General features: G+C 41.2%; 1 protein-coding gene across 4 annotated transcripts in view; it reads right to left on the bottom strand.

Annotated features, from left to right (window-relative positions):
* Positions 1–27,859, bottom strand: part of LOC129169966 (astrotactin-2-like) — a 286,350-nt gene that overhangs the window by 34,739 nt on the left and 223,752 nt on the right. For all 4 annotated transcript variants that reach the window (XM_054756998.1, XM_054756997.1, XM_054756996.1 and 1 more), the window contains exon 20: positions 20,318–20,459. In XM_054756998.1, coding sequence (XP_054612973.1) covers positions 20,318–20,459 — 142 coding nt within the window. The remainder of the gene's footprint in view (positions 1–20,317; positions 20,460–27,859) is intronic.

Genomic DNA, 27,859 nt, shown 5'->3' on the forward strand with positions numbered 1-27,859 from the left:
ATTATTAAAGTATATTATTAAAACGTGAGAAAAACATACTAACTCCCTCACTTTTGAGAAAAGAGTGACCGAAATGGTTGCTTTTCAAGTTGAAGGGTTTTATGACGCTATGAATTGAAAAACAGGCTTCACTACACATCTTAAAATAAAACCTGGATCTCTGCCGACTATCCGTCCTTCAGCTACATAAGTTTGGTAATTTTGTTTTTCTTCAGCGATTAGGCTAACCTAGAATTATGTTGCTATTAAAATATGAGTGTAATGCTAGCACTGTAGTTCACATAACTATGCTAATGTTGCTAACATTTGTGTCCTCCTCCTTAATGTTATGTTGTTGTATGTGATGCATACAACATACCTCGCCACTTTGCGGTTCAAATCTCACTCTTCACTCTAAAATATATTAATAAACAAATCATGCTGTTTCGTGGTTAATATGGCCTATTATTAGTCAAATAATGTGCCTATTGAAGCCATTTTTTCCCTAAATTAAGCATTTTAAACAAAAATAGCTGAATGAACTAAAATACATTCATTTGGATTTTCTGACATCCCCATCAGCAGTGTAGTCCAGCAACAGAGATTTACCCCCCACTTGGTCTCCTAAGTCCAGTTCTGGTCAGAAGAGTGGCATTACCGCGAGTGTGTTCATCACACACACATGAATGCACAGGCAACAGTGCGCAGGAATACGGCGGGAGACAAATTACTCTTTCGAATGCATATTGTTTTGAGAAACCAAGCTCTTTACTTAAATGTCCCCAGCAACTAAGCGAAACTGCGTTCTTCAGCACCAAAATCCGACCAAAACTGGACTTAGGAAACCAAGCGGGGGGTCTGTCGCTGTTGCTGGACTACACTGCTGGTGGGGATGTCATACAACTATCCGAACTATCCCTTTAATCAAAACATATGTGTATTTAAGCTAATGTTATATATTTTTGTGTCTAAATTAAGCATTTTCAAGCATACAAATGGCTAAATAAACTGAAATACAAATATAAAGCATTCAAATGAAGCAAAGACGTTGACGTAGTATTCTACACTCGTCACTAGGTGTCAGTGATGTTATGGTAATGTTCGGAGAGACACAATCACCAAACCCGATCGCCGGAACAACTTTTATTGCAGGTTTGAATGATCTCAAAGCAGGCACAATAATCCTTAATACAAATCCCTCATGAAAACACTGGCTACTGTTGCTGCAGTAACCCAACCCTACTCTAAACCCTTGATGTGTCCGCCTGCCACTCAGCTCCCCTGGAACCAACAAACCACGATAAACAAGGGATTACTGTACAGTATATGATGTTGGACTAGTGCAGAGTTACAGTGTATATGGAAAAAGTGCATAATTTAGTGCACAATAATAATAATAATCATGCATTTTATTTGTAAGCGTCTTTCAAGGAGTCCAAGGACACTGTACATAGACCCTGTTAAAAGCAGCACACACATAAAATTGAAAAAAAAAAAACAAAAAAACAATAGCGCTTCCTTGGAAACACACTCTGTCAGAGACAGGCACAGACAAACACAGCTCATTAGCATTAAAGCTGCAGACATACAAAACAGTGTGTTCCCAGTAGGGATTACTAAAAGTACTTTTAAACTGTCTAAATTCAAGGCTACATTTTGGCTAATAGACCTCTGGGACTTATTTAAAACTGTTGTTAGCTTATATAAAAAAAATGAATGCACCCAAGGCCACAAGGTCGACAGGAGTAAAAAGACCATCTGCATTGTCCCTGATGAACTCTGCGAGTTCCTCCCTCTGGAAATGTCAGCTATTACAATAGTTTTGGTTGTGGGGGCCTCAGTGACAGACTTCATGACCGCTTAGTACCCTGATAATATGGCACAGAATAAACTGTTGGAGACAGATGCACATAACATCGTATGACACGCAGCTTGGTGCAGAAACCATCTCACCTTTACGTGGCCTTTCGAAAATGTCAAGGTGTGTGGTTGTCAATGAAAGTATGGGACTAGACTGACCATGTGGAATTCAAATAAAAAGGATCAAAGATAGCAACAATTTTAGATTATATATATATATACTGTATATATACAGTATATATATTCATGACGAGGAAAACGAAGGTGCTCGACAGTGTCATGGATGTATAAGCATGGAATGTTTTTCAGGCAATGTTGTAAAAAGACTGTCTAAATACTTCTGGACCTAACTGTGCTGTATGTGGTAGTTCCTCTCTAAACCACACATCATATCAAGTTTATTACCTTAATGCTTTTCCCTTTAAGCTGATGATACTTTCTCTGAACTCATGATGGTGTGGGGAAAAACCACAGCCGAACGACAACTCCCCTGTTAGCTTTGTTGCACCTGTGTCACCTCGTAATATATTTTATCCAGTGCGGCTACACCAGACCTCAATGTCTAGGCCAGGAGTCGAATAATTCGGTATAAGTGAAAGCACCTGTGCTGGTGTGCTGATCCTCTCATGGAAACTGTTACTGCATGTCTGCTCATTTATGCAGCGGCTGACTGGGCAGGGCTTCTTACATTTGCAAACTGTTGCGCTTGTAGTTGTGTTTCGATAATTTGGATGAAATGTACTGTATACAAAAACAGCACATAATGTCATGTAAGTACACATTTCTGTTCGAATAAAACCTCAACAAATAAACAATAAAACAACCTAAATGCACAAATGTACAGTAAACATGACATATTTCAGATTATGAGAAAGGTCACTGTTATATTTTAACAAGAATGTCCTCTACATGTTCTCAAAAAAAGGCACGGTATAAAGCACATGACAACATCTCGAGTCAAGGTCAGCAGCACACCATCCCCAGATTTGCAAATGATGTGGTCCTGCTGGCTTCGTCTGATCGTCAGCTCTCACTGGATCGGTTCGCAGCTGAGTGTGAAGCGGCTGGGATGAGAATCAGCACCTCCAAGTCCAAGTCCTTGGTTCTCCCCCATAAAAGGGTGGGGCGCCAATGGGTTCCTGTCCCAAGTGGAGGAGTTTAAGTACCACGGGATCTTGTTCACGAGTGAGGGAAGGGTGGAATGTGAGATTGACAGGAGGATTGGTGTGGCATCTGCAGCGATGTGGACTTTGCATCAGTCAGCTGTGGTGAAGAGGGAGCTGAGCTGAAACACAAAGCTCTCAATTTACCGGATCTACGATCCTACCCTCGCCTATGGCCACGAGCTTTGGGTAGTGACTGAAAAGACACCATAGTGGGTACAAGCGCCCGTAATGAGTTTCCCCTGTATGTTGTCTGAGCTAAGGTAAGAAGCACTGTCATCCGGGAGAAACTCAGAGTAGAACCCTTGCTTCTCCACATTCAGAAGAGACAGACGAGGTGGCTCAGGCAACTGGTCAACATGCCTCCCCGACAGCTGTTTGCGGAGGTGTTCAGGGCACGTCCGACTTGTTGGAGGCCTTGGGGAAGATGCAGGACATGTTAGAGAGACTAAGTCTCTCAACTGGCTTGGGAATGCCTTTGGGTCAGCTGGGAGGAGCTGGACAAAGTAGCAGCGGAGAGGGAAGTCTGGGTTTCTGTGCTGAGGCTGCTGCCCCTGCGACCTGACCTTAGTTAAGCGGAAGAAGATGGTTGGATGGATGAAAGAATTTATTTTATTTTTAAATGACATTTTTCTTAGCTAGTTATGTTTTTAACATTAGTTAACAGCCTTAAAACATAGTTGACATAATAGAAAATAAGCCATTTCAGACATAAGTAAGACATATGCTTGTGTGTGTTGCAATAAATGTCTTCCCTGGGGAGGCGGGTGAGTGGCGGACAGGAAGTGATGTCAGGAGTTCAGAGGTGACTTTCATCGTGCTGTGGGTTGTGGCCGCAACAGTAGCCAGCGTTTTTTTATTTTTTATTTGGGATTTTTAACTCAATCAATCAATCAATTTTATCCCAAGACAAACACTTGAGTACCGGCCGTTTTAGAAGATTTTGACTGATCTTTCAAGGCACACAGAATATTGAATATAATATTAATATAAACCTGGGTGCTACGAAAAGAAAGATTAGACTCCTGTCTTTCCTCAAAAAAAACAACAACTTTTGTTTCTAACTTTGTCCATTCTTTAGTAATCAGCAGTGGAACATAGGTAAGTTTCAGGAAAATATCAGTTCCCAACTAGAAAAGGGATAAAACCATTTTTTTGTGAAAAGATACATTTCAAGCATAACTTCCACTTTGACACAAATATTTTTTTGCTTTTGCGACAGCTCAAATATCTAAACAACTATACCAACATAAACAACACAAAAATGGATTGTTTTACATCAAAACAACTATTTATTTACAAATATAACACCATGAACTATTTACAATTTTCATATTTTGAACTGAACTATGTGTGTGCACGTGTGTGTGCGCGTGTGTGCATGCGTTAAAATGTCCCTACAATGCGTAACCTTCTGCAAGCTACACTCCACGTTCCCTCACTTCCTCCTTCCTGTCATGTGTGTTTTTTCCACCTACATGATCCCTGCTGAGGTCTTATCAAATGCACTTCTGCCACCTTGTGGCTGTTTTTTTTTGGCTTAAAATTGCTCCTATGTGAAATGCGTTAGTGGAGAGTTGCGTCATCACCTCTTTTTGCCTCTCACGCAAAAAAATGTAAACGACATATGAATATGTTGTTGGGATCGGGTGTTCGGGCTTATAAAATCGTGTAACTACATCTTTTGTAATGAATGGGTTAATAGGGATAATTGTGGCTGTTGTGAGATCATTCAAACCTCAGTAAAAGCCTGTTGTTCCAGCAGTCAAGTCTGGTGATTGTGTGTCGAATATTACCGTATCATTACTGACACCTAGTGACGAGTGTAGAATACTACGTCAATGTCTTTGTATGCTTCTTTTCAATGCGTTATATTTTATTTTTGTTTATCTACCCATTTTTATGCTTGAAAATGCTTAATTTAGGCAAAAAAAGATAAAACATTAGCTTAAATACACATAAAAATCAAAGATGGCGCCCTCCGTGGCAGACGTCTCTGTGACACTCTCCCGTGTTTTTCTATTTTTTGCTATTCTATTGTTCATTTTGGACATTCAACACACTCACGCAGTACATTACAACAGAGAGACACTTTTGAACATCGGCAGGGTTCACCATGAACCTTCATTTAGCCTCTCAGACTTTGCCTTTCTTCTGCGCCGGGAGAACGCAGCAGCCTGCGGACCTGGTGAACTGAATACCCGGCGAGCAAAGCATCCGAGGCGTAAACGAGGCAAGCGAGCCGGCCTGCATGCTAGGCTAAAAGCTAGAGCAACGAGGCCACCGCTACCAAGCCTGCTGCTAGCCAACGTCCGCTCTCTTGAAAACAAGATGGACGAACTACGAGCAAGGATTGCAGCTCAACGTGAGATCAGGGAATGCTGTGTCCTCACCTTCACAGAAACCTGGCTGACGGAGGATATACTGGACTCGGCGATCCAGTTGGAATCATTTGCTGCTTACCGGGGAGATCGGACTTTAGCGTCTGGTAAACACAGAGGTGGCGGCGTCTGTGTTTACGTAAACAAACGGTGGTGCACAGACGTACAGACGATGGAAAAGCACTGCTCGCAGGACATTGAGCTGCTGATGGTGAAATGCAGACCTTTTTATTTGCCTCGTGAGTTTAGCGCTGTGTATTTAACTGCTGTTTACATCCCACCACGAGCTAACACTGCTAATGCACTAGGCCTCCTGCATGACATCATTGATAAACACGAGACCAAACACCCAGACGCTGTATTTATTATATCTGGCGATTTCAACCACTGTAACCTCAGGACTGTCCTCCCCAAATACTACCAGCATGTGAGCTTTCCCACAAGGGAAAATAACATCCTGGACCAAGTCTACTGCAACATGAAAGGTGCTTTGAAGGCTGTTCCAAGACCCCACTTTGGAAAGGCTGACCACATCTCTATATTCCTTTATCCAACATACAGACAACTTCTTAAAAAAGCTCCCCCTGTACGTACAGCAGTTAAAGTATGGAATGAAGAAACTGATCAAGTACTTCAGGACTGCTTTGGCTGCACAAACTGGGATGTGTTTAAAACTGCAGCGGGGAGGGAAGATTGTACTGTTGATTTGGATGAATATGCTTCTGCTGTTACTGGCTACATTAGCACATGTATAGAGACTGTTACCACCACCAAGTATTACAGAAAACACCCTAACCAAAAACAGTGGATGAACTGTGATGTAAGGGCTAAGCTACGTGCTCGTTCGACTGCATTTGTCATGGGCACCGCTGATGACTACAAAAAGGCCAGATATGACCTGAGGAGGTCCATACGAGAGGCCAAAAGACAGTACAGACAGAAGCTGGAGGGCTACTACTCCACCTCAGACCCTCGGCGCATGTGGGCGGGGCTCCAGCACATCACAGACTATCGACAGCAGAGTAGCGTAGCCACGTCCAGCCAAACCACACTTCCTGATGAGTTGAATGAGTTCTATGCCCGCTTTGACACCCAAACTCCTGATGAGCACGTGATAGGAAGGCACTCCAGCGGGTGATCAAGACCTCACAGAACATTGTTGGGGCAGCCCTCCCCTCACTGCAAGACATTTATAAATCTAGAGTCCTACGCAGAACACACAACCTCATCAAGGACAGCACACATCCACAACACTCACTATTCACACTCCTACCGTCAGGCAGGCGCTACAGGAGTTTGAAGTCCAGGACCACAAGGCTGGCAAACAGCTTTTACCCACAGGCCATCAGGCTCCTCAACGAAGCACTCGCACACGCCGCACGCAACACACGCACACACTCATAGCACTTTATTTATTTATTTATTTGTATTATTTACTTGTATTAATGTCTCGTCTGTTGTTGTTGCTTAATTTATTGGTATATATGTTTATGTGTTTATGTTTCTTATGTTCTTATTCTTTCATTTGTTTTCTTTCTTTTCTTGGGAGAATGAACAGAATAAGATTTTCATTGCATGGTATAACTGCTGTTGTACTATGCACATGACAATAAAACTCTCTTGAAAACTCTCTTGAATATATTTTATATAATAGGCTGTATTCAATGATGAAACAGCACAATTTATTTATTAATACATTTGTGAAAAACCGTAGCAGCAAAATTCAAACCGTGACGTGTTGGGGGATGACTGTCATGTACAGTCGTCCCCCAACACGTCAAACATTTGTTACTTTTTTGTTGTTACACCTGTACATGCATAGGGAAACTATCTGCAAAATCAAGCTGTGTCGTAAGAGTTTGCGTTTCATTGTTGTAAATTCCGGTGACAAACATCCACAGGCACATGCAGGAAATGGTTTGAAGTTAATTAATTCATAAGTAGGCACATTTTTACCTCGTTCATGTTGTTTTAAAAGCAGTGCCACCATATATAACAACTCTGCGACAGAAAGCCAACCACAAAACACAATGAGACAGAACAACCCAGACCAAATTCCAAGTATTGAGCATGCCTCGTGCACAAATACAGCAAGGTTAAGAATTAGAATATTTTCATTGCATTTCTTCCGAAACCCATTTGCAATGTTTTAAATTATGTCTATTGAGAGGCGTCCAAGGGTTGCTTATTTTGGTTGTAATATGACCTGTTTGGGCATAGCTCACATAGTTTGTCTGATCTTGTTATTCGGTATTGTGAATGCGGTATTCCCCCACGAACCTCACAAATAAAAAGTTTGTATGGGGCTTTGGTGGCTCCTCTGCCCAGCAAAACAATGTCAGCCCGTACGAGTCATACTGTTTAAATCATGTGACCACAGCATACCATGCAGATGGATGCAGATGGGTACAAATAGGTCAATGAAAGGAGAAGATGTGGACAACCAGGGAGACGTTTTATCAAGTTGGCCAAGCGGCGTTTTAAAATGTTGGCATTAGTGTACCCTAACAGCAATTACAAGGTTGTTATGTGTAGTTATAAAATACTTTCTGCCAGGACTTTCAAACCTCTCCAGGGAGGCAACTGTGTCTATGTTTTTGTTTGCTGGGTTTGAGACAGAGAGGAATAACTGCTCACTGTGCAAATACATTAACATATTACGGGTAAATGGAGGAGAAACATTTTTGAGCTTCGCTGGTGAAAGAAACTTGCCAAGAAGTTAGGATTTCATTGAGAGGCGGCAGCAAAGGGGGGGTCGAATAAACAGGGTGTCCGATGATGATAAAGATCGCCTGGGAGCACAAAGAAGCCAAACGTGGTCTGGCCTGCCACGAGAATGTCAAACATCAAGTAACAAAATTGGCGAGACACACACAAAACCTTCACGGCCACCCACCATCACATCTAAGGTTGACTTTTTTTTTTTTTAGATAGACATACCATAAACAAAATCAGAGGCAACCAAAAACTAACCCTAACCTTGACCCCAAAAAGCAGCCGTTTCCTCACTAATAGGGGACTTGGCCTTTGTCCCCAATTTAACAAGCTCTCCCCCAATTAGCTGGTCTTTAGTGTGAAATGTGCCCTTGAAACAGAGCAAAGTCAGGAACGCACACATTCTCTCACACACACACACACACACACGTATACGCACACACACACACACAAACACACGCACACACACATATATGCCCTTAAGAATTCACTTGTCTGGTCCAACACTTGGGGTCCCCACCAACCTGTCAGACCCCCAAGTGTAGTAACTGAATTTAACTAGCACACACATTCATACATACATGACCTTAAAATGTACTCACATATTTGACCCTAATGACAAAAAATATTAGCATTCCAAAAGCTGTATATGTATACATATATATATATATATATATATATATATATATATATATATATATATATATATATATATATATATGTATACATACATACACACACACACACACACACACACACACACTGGGAGGGATACAGCGGATGAAGCAAGAGACTCTCGCGTCACAGCGGTCTTCAGCCGCGCATGTAAATACAGTGGAACACATAGACAACAATGGACAGGCAACAGCGCGCAGTGATACAACGAGAGCGAAAGTAACGCCGAGCGATTGTGAGGTCTGATTTTTTTCGAGGAGGCATTTTGTGATGCAAATGTGTTACTCTTTTGAACGCATATTGTTTTGAGAAGCCAAACCATTTACTTAAGTGGCCCCACCAACTAACCGGAAGTGGGGGGGTAAGTCACTATTCATGCACTACGCTGCTGATGGGGATGTCATACATCTTCATGTCAAAAAATCTGAACTATCAGTTTTCCATCAGGTACTTGTCTTTGATGGTTATGTCATTGAGGCCATGGTAATCAATGCATGGATGGAATGTCTTGTCCTATACGAAGAATAACCTGGCTGCCACTGGGGAGAAAGAGGGGTGAATGAGACCAGCGGCGAGGGAGGACGAGATAAAATCCTTAAGGGTCTACAATTTGGAGTTAGGTAGGACTGCATCAGGTAACAGTTTAATCGCACAATCGTAGGGGTGATGCAGAGGAAGAGATTGGGCCGTATCTTTACTAAATACCAGTTCAAGTTATGATGCTCCTCAGATACACTGGACAAATTAATCTCCTTCAGGGGACTAGGGTTAGGGTTAGGGACTGGGAAGGTATGATAAAAAAAAAATAAATCACCTTGTGGTGATTACTGGACAGGTTGAAACAAAGAGATTCGGCACTAATAACCTCCAAGAGGCACCCATTAAAGAAAGAACCTTCTTGGGCGAGGTAAGCACATCTAACTTAATTGAATGGTGTTTAGTGAAATCAGAGTCCCAAAAAAAAAAATCGCCAGCCCCTGACTCAATGAGGGCCGAAACCTCAATGTTCTGCCCATTACCGAATATGTAACCGGGCAGCTGAAGTCTCTGCTGCTGCCCCGCATGAGTGTCAGGAGGCATGGGCTTGGAAGATGAGACAGGAGAGGAACCTTATGAGGCTTGGCCGAAAGGGGAGTTGGTAGCTCTGGTGGGGCAAGTAGGACACCTAGAGATGTGATGAGAAGGTTCACTGCAGTAAAGGCAGAGGTGGTGTCTGATCCTTTGGGTAAGTTCCGTGGGCGCGAGCCAGCGTCCTCCAGGCCGCATGGGAATGTCGGTCAGGGGAGGCGATGAAAGAGCTGGTGCCGAGATGACGGGAGCAATCTCAGAGTCGATGCCGAACCTCGAGGATGCCATCCTAGACGGGGCGTGAGGAATCCAGGTGGAGAATCTCGATCCTTCTGATCGCTGAGCTGCTTCTCTATCCGCCTGGTCGGGGCAATGAATTCATCAAGGTCCTTGGAGTTCTCCATCGATGTCATATGTGTCTTGATATCAGTTGTGAGTCCCAGGACAAAGGCATCCAGGAGAGCCAGCCTGTTCCAGTCGCTGTCGGCTGTGAGTGTGTGGAACTCAATGGCATAGTTCGCCACCCTTGCTGCAGACTCAGGAGAGAGCATGCCGCCTTGCGACCATTAGACTGGCGCTGGAAGTGTTTCTCCATCACTTTGGCGAATGACTGGTATGTGTCACATACCGGGCAATGGTGAGTCCACTTGGCAGTAGCACAGGTTCCAACACCTACCGGTGAGGTGAGACATCACGAAAGCCACCTTTGAAACGCGGCAGCTTGCAGTTCGAAGTGGAGCTCACATTGAGTGAAAAAAATACATACATCTGAATCGGCTGAAAAGCGTTCTGGGCGTGAGAGCTGGGGGCAAGGTGCGGAAAGGTTGACCTCCGCTGTACAGCTGGATCCCGAAGTGGACATGTTGAGGTCTCGCTGGAGAGAGCTGAGGGAATGGAGGGAATGGAGATGCCATCTTGATGAGATGCATCGTGGCTCTCAGCCATACCTAGGATGCTTGCGCCCAACAGACTAAACTGTTCCTCTTGTCTGTCGATTCACAGGTGTTGTTTGTGAAGGGCCAGCTTTAAAGGGCACGTCTCCACGGGGTCCATGTTGGAATTTTGGACCCCAAAGCAGAGAAGAAGGTTGGTATCAAAAAAAAGGAATTTAATAGTACAAGAGGTGCTCAAGGATGAGAGACAACAAAGTACCACAAAAGACGTTGGTGACAAAAGGTCACCGGGAAGCTAACAAAGTACAAACAAAAGACAAAGTAGCAAACATCAGAAAAAGGGCAAAATGCTCAACAACTTACAAAGTATCAGTTGGCAACAAGGGCATGAAGGCGATAAAAAAATCACTAGCAGATTTGGCATGAAAGAACGAAGCATGCACGATGCTGGTGAAGGTTTAGCAACAATCTGGCAACGGTCTGACTAGCCAACGCTGCTTAAGAAGAGGCTGATTAGTAATGGGCTGCAGCTGCGCTAGTCAAGGAGCTGGTGAGAGAGTTCCTCTGCAGAGCTGAAACAAGACAGCAGAGGGCAGCAAACCAAGCACAGTGCAAATCGTGACAAAATTAACAGAAGTTACAGTTTTAAACTGTTCTCAGTGTGCTAGATTTTCTCTAGCAAATTTCACCTGTATTTATGTTTCTTTGTTTTCTTCAGCAAACAGGCTCACCTGCTGTTAAAGTGTTAGCAATGTAGCTCACATAGCGGAGGCTAGTCATGATAACTCCCTGTCCTTGCCTGGATGGCATTGACCTCATGGTATGGTTTAGAAAGCTCAGCATCCACCGAGACGGACAAATGTAGGATAAGTGTACGTGTAAATGAACTGCGTTGTCATTAAAGTGACCATTTCCCACTAATCTAATGAGACAGCGGATGGTGGTATGTCTGAACAAGAGATGACAGGACAAGAAAGCTCGGAGTCCCAGCGGCATGGGAAGAGAGGATCAATTAGGACAGTATTTTTGGCATGCTGAGGGGACGCCTTTTCCATGACATCAGCATTTTGGACACACATCAGTTGAGCCAGCCCACAAATCAATCCGAGCTGCATAGGACTGTTTCTTGCCGCCGCAAGAATTTATGGCAGCTTAGAATATCTGACAAGTTGGAAATCCTCAAATTTTGCACATCAGCAGCACTCTACGGCCCAAAATAATAGTGACAACATTTATAGAGCAGATATTTGAAGTAAATGTGTCTACTTCTGTTTCTTCAACTACTTGAGCAATCAAAGTGGCCTGCGCTCAGTCATATGGTGCAATCGAGCAGCAATACCTGCTGACTTTCGACAACAGTTTCATATGGTCATCCACTTATTACATTTTGGATGGAGAAGAAGACACTGGAAAGAAAAGAAAGAGGAGGCAAAAGGAAATGAAAACAAAAGAGAATTGATGTACTGCCGAGTAGAGAGAGAGAGAGAGAGAGAACGAGAGAGAGAGAGAGAGAGAGAGAGAGTGATGGACAACATATAATAAACCCTATCCCCCAAATGCTCATGAGTAATTTTTTGGAAAAGTTGTATGGGTCATTTTAGAACTAACAACTGACCTTTTTTGGGTTTTGAATGCTTCTTGTGTAACCACTGGCTCAGAAAATTTGTAAAAAAAAAAAAAAAAGAGCAGCTCATGCTGTTAATGTTTATACACTTCCACATTTACATATGCATGTTTTTTTAGCAGGTAAGTCAAGACAATTCCATGATTGCTTGCAACTACAAATGTATGTGTCGTGTATGTGGGTTTCACAGGCCTGGGAAGCCCAAAAGGGTAAATTAATTGAGAGAAAAAACAAAAGGAAATAAAAAGGCTTAAACAGGCCAATAAAAAGATGGATGGGGTGGTAAAGGAATTCCAACAAATGGACTGTCTGGTCTGGAGACTCACTTTCGGAGACAATTAGAAGCAGCTGAGGAGTAATCACAAAGATGCAAGACCGTTAGGAGAGGGAATTGTCTAGAAATGCATACAGTTAAAAAAACAAATGGGCACTACAAATACAGGTATATCAATCAATGACAATATTTTGGGGTATGTATGAGTCCCGCAAGAGGCCATTTGACTGCTATGAAAAATTAAACCCAAAAGGTTCTTTGGATTCTGGACAAAATGTTACACAAATCACAGGAATGATTATTTTTCCCGCTTTATTTTGAGTTCTGTTTGTTTTTGTCATCAAAAAGTCACACTTAGGACAACAGATGCTCGATATTGGCTTTCTTACCCATCCATCTATTTTCTATCCTCTATCCTCATTATGCTGGGGTACACACCAGCCAATCGCAGGGCACATATAGACAAACAAGCATTCACACTTACATTCATACCTATGGACAATTTAGAGTCACCAATTAACCGGAAACCGGAGTACCCGGAGAAAACCCACGCAGCGATGCCCAGCGGAGATTCGAACCCAGGTCTTCCCGATCCACTGGCCAACATGCTAACCACTAGACGACCGTGCCGCCTGGCTTTCTCACCAATACCCAATATACCGATATTGTCCAGCAGTTTATAACCAATACCGATATCAACTGATACCGATATTGCCAGCAGCTCCTTCCTCAAACTAATGTCAGGTCACATCTTGTGTAATGAATGAACACATTATGCTTCTTTGGATGCATTTCACAAATAAACACTGTGTGTGCAAAATAAGACAAATGCTGCAAAATGCAATGTAAGTTAGATAAAAAGTGCCATGTTTTTTTCTCAACATGTCATTAAAAAATCACAACCAATAGTCAACTGAAATAACATTTTGTTCTACTATCAACAATTTAGACTTCACAAATAAGAATCCAATGAAATAATTCTGGCAATGATACGATTTGGATGTGGCACAAACATCCGTATGAGAACAAATAAAAGTGCACAGTATCAAACTCTGCACTAATGCAGTTCTGATCAAAGTTTTAAGATTAGTAGACTGAAACTGTTTGTTTCTGTTGTTTTGTTATTGTTGACACAATTGTTGTTGTTGCTGTTGTTCTTGTCTCTCTCTTTATTGTCCCCCTTTTGTCCCCGCACTCCCTCCTCTGTTTTCTTTTCGCTTCTTCTCTATCCCCTCCTGCTCCGGTTCGGCCGCTCCAAAGTGTATCTCACACTTTTCCCTGAAAGAGCAAATCTGTTGAGCACATAAGGGCATCAATGTAAGGGGATCAACCCGATCTGTCCTAATGGTAGATACGGCAAAAAAACGAATTTATGTTTTACGTTGGATCTTAAAGAGGTTCTAACTAGAGCTTCGAAATGCAAAAAGAAGAAATGAGAGTGACGCAAAAATAAATTTAGTAAGCAATTTGTGTAATGGCAAGCATTAAACTGAAATACGTTGATCAAAAGTTGAAGATCTTTGCAAATGTGGATTGAATGTTATTTTCTGTCAGATATTCACAATGTCATGATCTCTTGATGGCAAAGGCAAAAAAGCTTTCTCTCTTTGAACGTGGTCAGATTGTTGAGCAGCATAGGCAAGGCCTCAAGCAGGAATTTTAAAGTTCTGACGGTTATGGAACAAAAAAGTCAGGTGGTAGACCCAAAATGTCATCGGCCTTGAGCCGGAGGATCCCATTGGCTGTCCGTCAAGACATGAAACAATCCTTGGGTTGTTACTGGTGCCGAGTGCAGTCCAATAAACATTAGACGGCATCTGCGAGGGAAGGGTATTAAGAACAAAAAACGTCTTCAAAGGCCTCGTCTTCGTCAACGCCATAAAATTGCCCGTTCGGAATTTGCCCGAGAGCACCAAACATGGCAAGAAAGTTTTATTCTCTGATGAGAAAAAAAACGTGACCTTGACGGTCATGATGGCTTCCAATGTTACTGGCATCACAAGGAGATTTCACCTGAGATGTTTTCCACACGGCACAGTGGAGGGGGCACCATCATGACCTAGGGTGCTTTTTCCTTCAATGGAACAATGGCGCTTCAGCTTGTGCAGGGAGGTCAAATGGCAGCGCACTATGCATCGCTCCTGACTGAAGGCCCTCGTCTGTTTGGTAAGAACTGGGTTTTTACATGCTGGAGTTCACATTGCCCGTCTGACAAAATTCCAGAGGAATAACGTCACCCTTTTGGACCATACTGCGTGTTCCCCTGATCTAAATTCAACTGAGAACATTTGGGTATGGATGGCAGAGGAAGTTTACAAAAGTGGACATCAGTTCCAGACAGTAGATGCCCTCCATGAAGCCATCTTCACCACCTGGAGCAACATTCCCACTAGCCTCCAGGAAACACTGGCATCAAGCACGCCCAAAACAATTTTGACTGGGACTTTTTATTTTAGAGGGATTTCGTTTTTGTTTTTTTTTGTTCCTAATGGTAACAGCCTATGTCAGTTGATTTTCTGTTTTTTCGCATTAAAAATGTCTTGTCTCTTTTTTTTTAAGTTGAAAAAAAGGGCCATAATAATCACACACAGTAGTATTTTTTTCTGTTGTCAAAGCTTAAACCTTTTAGTCAGCTTCAGCCATAATCTGAACAATTAAAGCTATACAGCATTTTATTTCAGGTTAGGAATAAGTTTTTACATGTTTATGCAATTTTTGTCATAATAGCATGCCCCCTATTTTGACTAGAAAAAAAAAAAAACATCTTCTATGCCACTTATCCTCACTAGGGTCGTGGGTATGCTGGAACCTATCCCAGCTGGCTTTGGGTGAGAGGTGGGGTACACCCTGGACTGGTCGCCAGCCAATCACAGGGCACGTATAGGCAAACAACCATTCGCTCTCACATTCATACCTATGGACAATTTAGAGTTGCCAATTTTTGGCCACACAGTTATTAGAAGTTATTAGAGGTTTGTATATTTCAGGAAACTATTAAAATGTATTTTGATTAATAATTGTTTTGTATCACTTGTGTAGCGAAAACTCCCACTTTGTACCCTTTGGAAAAGTGGCCTAAAAATCACATTTTCTTAATGTCTACAGCCTTAAAGCCTCACCTTTACATGCTAATTTAGCTCAGTGTCTTTTCTCCAATTTCATGGGACACAATATTTTGTTAGCCTTATATCCCCCATCATAGTAATATTGTGCGCTTCGGCCATTTTGGACCAAAAAAAGTCATCCATTTTATTATCAAATTATAATTTCAACTATTTAGGTTTTTTGAAAATTGCACTTTTGAAATGGGAGTCTGACATTCATCATAAAAAGCCTGGTGTTCTGAAGTGGAAGAGAAATACTGCTGCCAAAGCCATTGGTAGTGATCAAGTCAAAATGCCAGTCGACAGCACTGGAGGCTTTATCTGGCTCTTGATTTAGACAGTGGGGTTGGCTGCAAACAGATGTGCCCTCAGACGTAATTTCGACGTAAATTCTCTCCTTATCAGTCCAAAACAACACGGTGAAGAATGCATAAACAACGATAACGGTGCAACAAAGTTTTCAATTAGCCTCCTTTTGCAGGGTTTTTGTAAGTGGAGGCTAGATTTCCTTAGATTAACCCAACGGTCATTCCCCAAATATTCTTATCTCCTGTCCAAGCTTTTGGGAAAGTCATCATTGAAGTTAAGTCAATGGCTTTGACATTTGTTGGGTTGTGACGTGTGTGTTGTTTCTACCGTCATATAATCTTGGGATGAAAAGACCTCTTCATCACGTTTCCCACAGCTTTGAATCACGGACACTTCTTTTCGAGGCGCAAAGTTGAGCTTCTCAAAACATACCAAGGCCACCAAACAATACGATGACTATAAACATAAAGTTCAATGTGTCCAGTGACAGCCACAACAACATGTGGGCCCTGTCTACCATTCCGAAATGATGCTTTGTTTGCTTATCTATTTGCAGGTGTATAGAAACAAAGATGCTCCAAAGACTGATGATCAAGTCCTGCAACCAACTCATTTTTTCACAACAACAGCTGTCCTTATTCTTTGTGCTACCCATTGAAGGAGATTTGAACCTTCTTTTAAATTCTCCTTGCTGTATTTGGTTGAATGTATTAGAATTGTGGAGTTCAGCAAGTGCATAGCAGATTCTTTCATCATTTAATCATATTTATCACCTTCTGGACAGGTCATTGCACAACAAATGATATTACCGCAAAGCTCCTTTCCTTTTATCTGGTGCACAGCTTGACACTTGAGCATGGCTGTTTATTTTGGAGTTCATTGCTAGCCTGTCTTAAATGTGAAAAATGAAGAGACCCCATGGTCTGGATTTGACGATAGGAGGATGTCCAACACCTATCAGTGAATGTGTAGTTCCACCTCTGGATAAAAGTGAGCCAAGATGAACCCAGGCCAGTTAGAGCTAATCTCCTTCAGACATTTTCTTTGGCAAACATGAGACACCCCCCCAAAAGTCAATGAAGACCTGCACTGTTAGTTTTCATAGCCAAAAGTCAGCATGGCCTCCAACAGGGCTTCTGTCTTATTGTTACTGCTTTGCATGGTGACCCGATGTCCTTTTATACACACCATGTGCACTAATTTCACGCTGAACTCTGCAGTGTGTTACCTATTCTGGATGAAGATGTACTTGACTGGAGAGGCAGCTAACATTTCTGAAGCTTGGAATCATGCATTTTATCAGACATTCTTGGCGTATGATAGAAGAGATTCAAAACCCCCACATTTTGGACAATATTGCAAGTGAACTGGTGGTAGCATCGCCAAGGCAATGTCAAACTCCTCTTAGAGTACACACAAAATTGAGCATGTGCCTCACATTTTATATGTAGTATATCATCTCAAGGGACTATAATACTATACAAATGAGACTTGGATGGACTTTATAGTAGTCAGTGTACAGCTTTCATAGACAGTGGATTAACTATTAGCCGTTCGGCATTCGCTAACCCTGCATTCTTCGCTTTAATTGTCAATCCATCCATTTTCTATGCCCCTTATCCTCATTACGGTCGCGGGGGCATGCTGGAGTCTATCCCAGCTGACTTTGTGCGAGAGGCGGGGTACACCCTGGACTGGTCGCTGGCCAATCCCAGGGCACATATAAACAAACAACCATTCACACAATTTAGAGTCCCCACTTAACCTAACATGCATGTTTTTGGAATGTCGGAGCCCCCTCCTGACTGTGTGGCCAACATGCTTACCACTCGGCCACCGTGCTTTAATTGTAAATATAGATATAGGTATATTTTATGATAACTTAAATAAAAGTGGTTTGATGTGGCTATCTGCAGGGAGAAAAGAGTACTGCAGCTGTGAATGCAGCAAAGGGCGCTGTCTCACAAGTCAGTTTATTCAAAATTTTCCAGCAGGAAGACGCTTTGACAAAACGTGATGTTGTGCAAGTACAGTACTGTAAATAATGTATATCGTGGTTAGCATGTTCCATGCTTCCATCGACATTCCAAAAACATCCATGTTAGGTTAACTGGAAACCTAAAATAAATCTAAAATTTATTAATAGATGATACTGTATGCAGTAGAACCTTGGTCAGCGTCATTAATTTGTTCCAGAAGGTCCGACTCTGACAATGTACGCAAACCGAATAATAGAAATATTGTAAACTCAATTAACCCATTCCAGAAAGCCAAAAATGTTAACACAAAACAGGTTTTTATAGTTGTACAATTATAGTAATTATAGTAACATGAAGAAAACAATTAGCATATAAATACATAGAAATGATGAATGAAAGGGATAAATTAACATTTACATTGACGTGATTTTTTTCCAAAGATACAATGTGGCAGCAAGATCAACGCAGACACCACCGTCCTCTTTTGCCATGACTTATTTCCTGGATTCAGTAGGGTTTTGACAAAGAGGGTGAGAAACACTATTGAATTCACGATACAACTCGTGACAAAACACAAACATGGTACGTGTGTTGTTTTTTTTTGTCCTGTCTAGGTATTTTGGAAGATAGTATTGTTGGTCTAAATGCCCTCACGTGCTCAACAGATTTGCTCTGCCAGGGAAAAGTGTGAGATACACTTCCTCTGTTATACAGAATTTATTTGACTTTGATGTTTTGTTGTTATGCAAATTTGGAGCGGCCGGACCGGAGCAGGAGGGGATAGAGAAGAAGAGAAAAGAGAAAAGAGAGGGGGGTACAGGGATAAGAGGGGGACAAAACAGAGTGAGACAAGGACAACAGCAGTAACAAAAATTGTGACAAAAATAACAAAACGACAGAAGCAAACAGGACTACATCAGCAAATGTCGGTGATGGCTATAAGACCCTTACGGAAATAATATCAACAACCACAATGATAGTAACAGTCACACATAATAGTAGTAATAGTAGTCATGAAATTATTAACTATCATAGTGCCACAGTTACCTTAAATAGTTACCTTAAATTGAACCTTAAATTTATCTCTTTCATATGTCAATTTTGCATTCAGAATTGTTTTATGCATGTGAAACTATTATAAAACTATAAAAATGTGTTTTGTGTTAACATGTTTGAGTGTCAACTGCTGCTGATGGAGCTGCCTTTCCATGCAGTGGCAAGCTAATAGATTTCTAACAAGGACGTCTTGTGATAAAAACAAAAATGCATTATAAACACAGTTGGACTCACGCAGTGTATTCACAGTACGACAAGACACACGCCATATTGTACGCAAACCGAGGCAAAATTGTGGCTATGCGGGGCGGACACTAACCGAGTTCCATTGTACTGTATGTGTGTATTTGTGTGTAAAATTGCATTAAAAATGCTTTTAATAACTGTGAGAGGCATGTTCGAGGATTTTGAGTATCAAAAATAGGGTTGGATTTTTATGGGTGCGTTCATTATTGGCGAGTTTTTGCCATTCGTTACCTCCCAACCTCCCCCACATGGTGGTAGCCTCAAGGTCTGGGGCTGCACGAGTGCTGCCATCACTAGGGAGCTGCAGTTTGTTGAGGAAAACCATATTCCAACACAGCAGAATCTTGACCGCATGGCAGTTTCCCAACATGATAGGAGCACAAACACACCTCCAAGATGACACGTGCCTTGCTGAGGAACCTGAAGGTGAAGAGGTGGCCTAGTATGTCTCCTTCACACCTGAACCTAATTGAGCACATGGGTGGAATCCTCAAGCGGAAGGAAGGAAGGTGGAGAAGAGCAAGGTGTTTACCGTCCACCAGCTCCACCAGAGATGTCATCATGGAGGAGTGGGACCTCTCCCATTCCAATGCAGCTTTGGTGAATTCACTTCCCGAGAAGATTAAGGCAGTATTACACAACAGTGGTGCTCACACTAACAGCAATGGTTGTGTGTTGACTCATTTTCAGTGGACAGTAAACGTATACAAGCTGCACACTGACTACTCTAAACCATATTACATACTTTCTTTTTTATAGTGTTGTCCCTTGGGAGGATGTAATAAAATGGTTGCTGAAATGTGAGGAGGTTTTGCAATGGGTCATCCTACCAAGCGCTACACAGGAACCCAGCAAATAATTTCAGCTCATACTACACAGTCATTCAAAACAACACGTCTCTTTTCCAGCCTGAAAATTACCCAGCAGTAATAATTAAAGCAACCAAAACAGAGCGATTACCTTTTCCAGGAAAATTTGGCATCCAACTTACTTGTAGAGACTGTCAGGCTCCAGGCACTTGAATACGACGGAATAAAGCAGAGTGTGGGGATGTTCGCCACTCCTCTTCCCGGGCACGACACAGGATGAACCCAAACCGGAGAAGAGATCATCCAGCAAGCTCAACACTTCACCTGGTGGAGAGACGGGATTGGACCGAAGGTCAAGACACAACACTCCAACAAGTTTGTTTCTGTAAACGTACTTAGCATGCCCAAACCGTACTAATTGGGCCCGAAATGAATCTTCCATTAAGCTTGACTAATTGGTAAAAATACACATACAAAAAAAAAAAAAGCAGAAATCCATCAATGGACCAATCAGCATTATTTTCCAAGGCTGCAGCTGTAAACATTAAAACGTGACAAAAATCGGAAACTAGTAGCTGTCCCCCAAAGAAACAAGTATATACTGTAAGGTGCCATAAGAGCAGTTCCAATGGAACTGGATGACATCATCATGAAAACAGCAAAACTGACGCTTTTCCTGAATGAATTGGGTGCTGTTACTCATGTAATGGATGTAATGTTTGGTTTTTAACGTTTAATTAAAGAATTAATTACATTGAAATTAGAAAAAAAAATCATTACATTAATTTCATAATGTTAACATGACCTTTTTATGCTTTTACAACTTCAGCTTGACTTATTTCTTTTAAGTGTAGAATCACTATTTTTGCTATTTTCCAGGGCTAGTGGGAATGATGGAAAGGTGAAAGCTATCAAGAGTTTAAAAAAGCTCTGAAAAGGTTAGATTTCCAACTATTTCTACACAAAGCAAAGGGCAGATTAGCTTGAGTTTATAATACCGGCGCCAACTCGTAAACAGTGGAGTAATCGGGCTGGCAGAGGACAAATTAAGAAGGGTAGCTGGAAAAGAGATGTAAAACAACACTATGAATGTGTGAGTTGACCTTTTCATAGAAAGAAATATGTGTCTACCAAAGATTTTCCTATTTTCCTAAAAAATATGCATTCTTGTACTGCTGTTCCCTTTTTCAAAAGCAGAGCTCATATTGTTTTTGTTGTTTTGATTACTTTGGTAAGCCTGACATATAACCTAATACAATTTATAATATTTGTGTTTACAGTACAATATTACTGGACCCGATACTTTTTAAAGTCATGCGATTGTTTGGGTCAACTAACTCTTCTACTCTTCAACTGCTGCGTACAAAAGGGTGTACATTGGAGAAAACATGCACGCCTATTGTCTTGCCTGTGCTATTATTTTTCTGGCAAATACACCACATGGTGGCGCTGTCACTAAACCCCAGAAGTCGGACTGACTTGAAGTTTCTCACACAGCTCAACGTGCTCTACAAAAACACCCACTGTAACTTTACAGCGTTAAAGCGAATCACCACCAAATTTGGTACACACTTTTAGGGGAGCGTATGTCCGTGAAATTTGAGCAAGATCGGTTGAAAAACATGGCTGCCATCAACCAAAACATCTGTGGACGTAGCAGCTAATCGTCCATAGGTCACTGATCATTTGTCTAATGATTATACAAATAGGTACATCCCCTTGGTGAATATCTGTAACTATTGTGGGTCACCACAAGCTAACCTTTAATGTTACTTTCACTGCAGTTTATTCCACAGGGCAGTCAAAGCAGCGTAAGTTATTTTCCTTGCAATTAGCGTATTTGGTAACTTAAGTACGCCAACATGCCAACATTTGGTGGAACAATAATTATCCCACGCAGACTGTTCATAATTTGCAGATTAAATTGGCAGTGATCTATTTAAGAAGAATTGATGAACTGATTTGGCTTGTGTGTTTCTCGTCTTTTATTACAAGCAAATACAAAAGGAATGTCAATCCAATGCCAGATTTCTAAAATACCAGCTAAATGCAGGCCAAACAAAAGCAGAGGATAAAATAAGGAAGACAAAGGATGAAAGGTATGTTTGTGACGCACAAAAGAATTTTAATAAGTAGAATGATGTCTGTCTGCATGCGCAGCTTGGTGAAAAACACTCAGGATGGGCCTGAGTGGATATACGTCATTAGCACATATTCTTGACCCATATAAACCCAACTGTAGGACAACTGACTCATGTTCCTTTTGCGTAAGTCTGGCCATTTTATCTGTTTGTTCTACTTCTAGCAGGATGTACATCATTGGTACTTCTCTCATTTTGCTTCATATCAGCCTCAGTGAGAGTGGAGCCCAGAGAAAAACACTTGCAGGTAATGGAAAAGGACAAACGTCAGCAGGGGAGATGATGATCCTCGAAATGATCTGTTTTGGTTGTAAAACACAGATTTTCTGAAAGGTAGCTTTTGTATTGTTACTTTTATACAGTATTTGCTGTAAAAACTCCTTGCAGCCTACCTTAAATTATCCAATTAAAGCCTATATTCAATTAACTGGTCAATGGTCTACAAAAGCAAATAATTAGCATTAGCGTCCAGCTACATTTTCCTTTCCACTTTCTCATGCAGGCCCCAGCCATAATTAGAGCATTTCACGGTATGTCAATGTTACCTTGACAGGTCATTTTGAATTAAGTCTGTTAATCCGTCCTACAAGCTTCATCTTCATATCAAAAACTCAAAGTTATCATTTGGAAAACTTTCCATTTAAAGTCCAAAACAGAATCTTAACATTTTGGAAACAGTCCCTCAAATGTCCCAAATGCAAATGAAACTATTGCTTGAAAGTCCAAAAAAACCCCTCAATATTTGGAAACTTATTCCTTCAAAGTCCAAAACCCAAACTTAAAATTTCAAGATTTACACTCAAAGGTCCAAAACCCAAACCTAATATTTGGAAAACCATCCTTAAATCCTTGAACACTCAAACATAATGTTTGCAAAACAATTCCTTAAATAGTTTCAAAACCAAACATAACATTTCATTTCATAAACCCTCTCTTCAAAGTCCAAAACCCAAACTTAACATTTTGGAAACAGTCAATGAAAGTTCCCAAAGCCCAATTAAAGACTCAGAAAGCCATGCATAAAAGTTTCTAACCAACCCCTAATGTTTGCAAAAAAAAAAAGGAACAGAAAACTCACTGTAAAAAGTCCAAAACTCAAACTTAACATTTGGAAAACTGACTGAAAAATGGTCGACAACCACAAACTTAACATTTGGACAACTGACCAACGATCCAAAACAAAACGTAATGTTTGCGAAACCATACCTCAAATTTACCATACACATTTGGAAAACACTGCTAAAGTTTGTAAACATATCCTTAAACGCCTCATAAAATCCAAACTTCACATTTCATAAAGTGAAAGGTCCAAAAAACAAGCATGGTAACTGGCATGACACAAGACACAAACAGAGGGACAGCATGACTTTGTTTAGTGACCCGAGTCAAAAGGTCAGAACTAGGCATCACACAGTCAGCGTGGATCGACTGCATGTGCATGACCATGTGCCTGTGCAACTTTGACCAGTGCTGCTTAACAAAAAGCTGAGCTCACAATGTCTTCAGTGACTCTTCACAGTATAATCATCAATTTAAAGAGCTCAGTAGCGGAAAATTGTGTTTGTTTAGAATGAAAAAGCCTTATTGACAGAACTAAACCAGCGCATTCCATGGGTCAAAAGTATCTGAGGTACAGGACGTACCATCACGACCACGCACAAAATGTACTTTGGGCAGATTGCGCATGCCACTTTGTGAGAAGCTAACCAAATGAGGGTAAAATACAGAGATCGTTTTACGTCCCCTTTCGTGATCTTATGACTAAAACAACAAATCAATTCCAGTCCGTTTATTCCCAACCAGAATACAAATGTAATACAAACCATTCGTTAAATCTAAAACCTGATGTTTCCAAACTGAAGAATGACTGGCTGTGTCATTCAAGGTCATGTCAGAAATGGAATTTAAACATGTAATTACTTGCATTCATGTTTAAAAAGATGATTTGATGTTTGATTGGTAAAATACACTTGGTTTGATATACTGTAGGTCTGTAGCACGCAGGTATGCTCCAAATTTTTGCTTGAACAAATTTAAATATGTCTCAGAGGTCCCACAGTAGTGTATTGGATGTGTGTTGTCCAAAGCCTTGATGCTGGAATTTATGCGTGCTTTTAGTAAGCCCTACTGGGAACACGCCGTTTTCTGTGTCTGTAGCTTAAATGTTAAGGAGCTGTGCTTGTCCATACCTGTCTCCAACAAAGCGTGTGGCTCCAAGAAGCGCTATTATCCACTTTTTAGATAATATAACTCGCCACTTGTCCGACCTAATAGATGCCATTTATCACATACAACAACATAACAGTAAGGAGTGGAACAGGAGGACACAAACGTTAGCAACACTAGCATAGCGATGTAAGGGAGCTTGCAAGGCCTATGTCACTTCTTTCACTTGCAGTTGTTACGATGGAGCTTTTGCGCCGTCACGTCCAGTGGTATTTGAACGTAAACAACCATAAGCCAAAGAGTTTTCCTCTAAACGGAGAAATATCATCCATCCATCCACCCAAAGATGTCTTGCTAGCAAATGTTTGGTCTGTAGTTGTTGTCAGTGCCAAAAAAACAAACATTAAAATTATTTATACAACCAGGAAAGGATGGATTATAATTTCTCCACTTTGCACATTGGATATTATAGTTTTAAAAAAGATTGATTATGTTGTTGTTTCTTGACTCTAAATAACATTTGGCGTATATTGCAAATACAAATGGGGTTGCCTTAAAATAGGTCGACAAGCTGCTGACTGGGTGGAGACTCGTTTTGCGCATGCGCAGAGTCGAGTTTCCTCCCTTTTCCATACCATTGGTCCTCATTAGGGTTACAGGTAAGCTGGAGCCGATCTTAGCTGACTGCGGGCGAGAGGCGGGGTACACGCTGGATTGGTCACCAGCCAATCGCAGGGCACATGTAGACAAACAACCATTCACACTCACATTCAAACCTATGGACAATATAGAGTCTCACATGGAGATGTTCCAACGGCCATACGAACTCAGATCTCCTGACTGTGCGGCTGACATGCTAACCCCTAGCCACCGTGCAGCCCATCTTGTGAGGTCATACGTGTGCAATATTAAAAATCACACTACGACTGACAAAACAAGTTTACTACTACTTCACTCACCAGTTTGGTAGCTTTGACCTGCTTACACACCAATTAGTTGATACTAAAATTGGAATAGTTATTAGTAGAAAAAAATATCCAAATACGAGAGCCCCATTTACGGTGGCAGCTCGTTGGTGTGCCTGTGGTCAACATTTTCTATCAATACCAAAAACCAAAACACAACAAACAGCTGGCAAAAATTATAGCTTCTGAAATTCAATTACGATAAAAGCCATTTAGCGTGTTCCCCAGCTTACACGGCAATTAAAACCTGACGGTAAGTGCCAAGTGACATTTTAAGCAGGCAACCGGGGGAATAAATGATAGCAAATCATGGGATGAGGTGACGGAATGATGATGCTGAAACAAACATATACCAGCCTCCTTATGTATGATGACATTCAGAAGATTTGAATTGACTGTTATGGTCAACACTGTGGAGGCCCACAGCAGCAACGGTTCCTGACCCCGAACGACCCGACTCGGCAAGGAAAGCCCTTTTTAAAGTGCCGGAACATGTAACAAAACACAATAGGGGGAGAAGGGAAAAAAAAAGGTAAAAGTCAGGCGTGGTTGGGCAGCATTGTGTGCAATAGGAGCTGGAGGCAGGAAAGGGGCAATTACAAATAATGAGAAGAAAGTTGCAGCAGATTATAAAGCAACACATGTATGCACGAAGCACATATTTCACAATGCAATTGAACGCCCCAATGCAAGCATCGCTTCTTTAGCATATGTTCTGTTTATCATCATTTATATTGATGAAATGAAGTAAATATTCCATTGCATGTGTGTGTTCTGCAGATGAAAATATGGACTAATGACCTACGGTACGGAAAGCCCACACAATGTCACTTTTTCTGGGTTAAGTCGCAGTGTATGTATGCATATTCCCCTGAAGTGCTGGGAACATGACGCCGTGTGTGTTTGTGTGTGAGGTAGGGTGGGCGACTGATGCGTTAATCCTCAAGGTCAGTGGGTTCAAACCTAAGGAGATTTTTTTGGCTTCGAAAGGAAATTTGAGGAAGTGTGGGGAAAAACACCCTGCAGTCAGCCACTGTTTCACACCTAGAACGTGTCAATTACACTGAATGCAACAACGAATTAGCTAAAAAAAGTCAAATATCAGCAATGCAATATAAGCCGTTATTGCAATTTGTTTTTTTACGAGCAGATCATTCCTTCCCCACGCCATGCGACTTTTCAACACAACAGAGGGGGAGCGATAAAAACTCACACAAGGCTGGACTTACTATACCTTTTGCATTATTTTGCATGCATTGAATGTGATCTGTTCCGTATTTATGTATTCATTCTTATGTATTCTTATTCTAGTTTCTTATTTTTCTTATCTCTCCTATTTTTCTTGTTTGTTTTCTTTTTAAGCGTTTAAATTTATTATGACATTTTTGCAGAGCTGCTGGAAATGTGAATTTCCCTTGGAGATGAATAATGCATCCATTCATCCATCCATCCATCCATCCATCCATCCAGTATTAAATTCAATACGCATTTATAGATTGGATATAAATTGACAAGGGTTTCCCAACGTATTCAAGTTCAAGGTATTTAGTTCCTTGCACACACAAACCGACATAAATATGACATATTTAATAATAATATTGACATATTTTGTGTATAAACAAATTATAGACTTGACTTCTTTAGAAACGTTCATTAAAAATCCTCATGCTATGAAATTGTGTGCCTGAATGAATGATACTTGGTCAAAAAGACTGAATACCGTAAAAACACCCAGGGCGTTTTTGTTTTGTTTTGTTTTTTTTTTTACCAAAACTAGGCAATAAAGTCTGTTCACAACTTAATTGTTAACTTTAATAATGATTTGGAGTGCATGAGAAAGAGGCCAGGAAAACGCAGCTCTCTTTGACTACAAAAACACCTTGAATCCTTGAGCACGGTTGTCTATTGACAGCAGCGAAAAAAACAACAGCATGACAAGTTTACCTGCATGAGTTTCACATTGACAGCTGAGTAGCACAACCGATATTTTGAAGCGTGTGTAGAGGTAGATAAAAGCTGCTAGAAGTTGACCACTCATGAGACTTCTTGCAGCAGCTCTTGCGGAGTTAATACAAGCTGTTAATGCTAATGTTTTTGGACCCGGTGCTAGACCTTGTACCTGGTGACTGTAACAGACCCTGCGGTTAATTTAATAGATCCTATGGTCCTAAAACTGAATTGATTAGAGCATCAAACATATCTGGACAAGGCAATTAATACACTCTAGTTTTAACCTATACGCTACATACCGCCACATTAAAACGGCATAACATTTTATGACAGACATAAAGTGATTACTCCTTGGACTATTTGGACTTATTGCCCCAGCATGCTGCATAATATTTAGTGAAAATCCGCTATTGATGGAAATTAATGGCTCTTCAAAAGGCAGCCAAGCAGAACATTCTCTTTTCTTTTTTGGCTCCAGACCACAACAAGCTCAATCGCTGAC

This window comes from Dunckerocampus dactyliophorus, chromosome 17 (genome assembly GCF_027744805.1).
Source record: "Dunckerocampus dactyliophorus isolate RoL2022-P2 chromosome 17, RoL_Ddac_1.1, whole genome shotgun sequence".
NCBI classification, from domain to species: Eukaryota; Metazoa; Chordata; class Actinopteri; order Syngnathiformes; family Syngnathidae; genus Dunckerocampus; species Dunckerocampus dactyliophorus.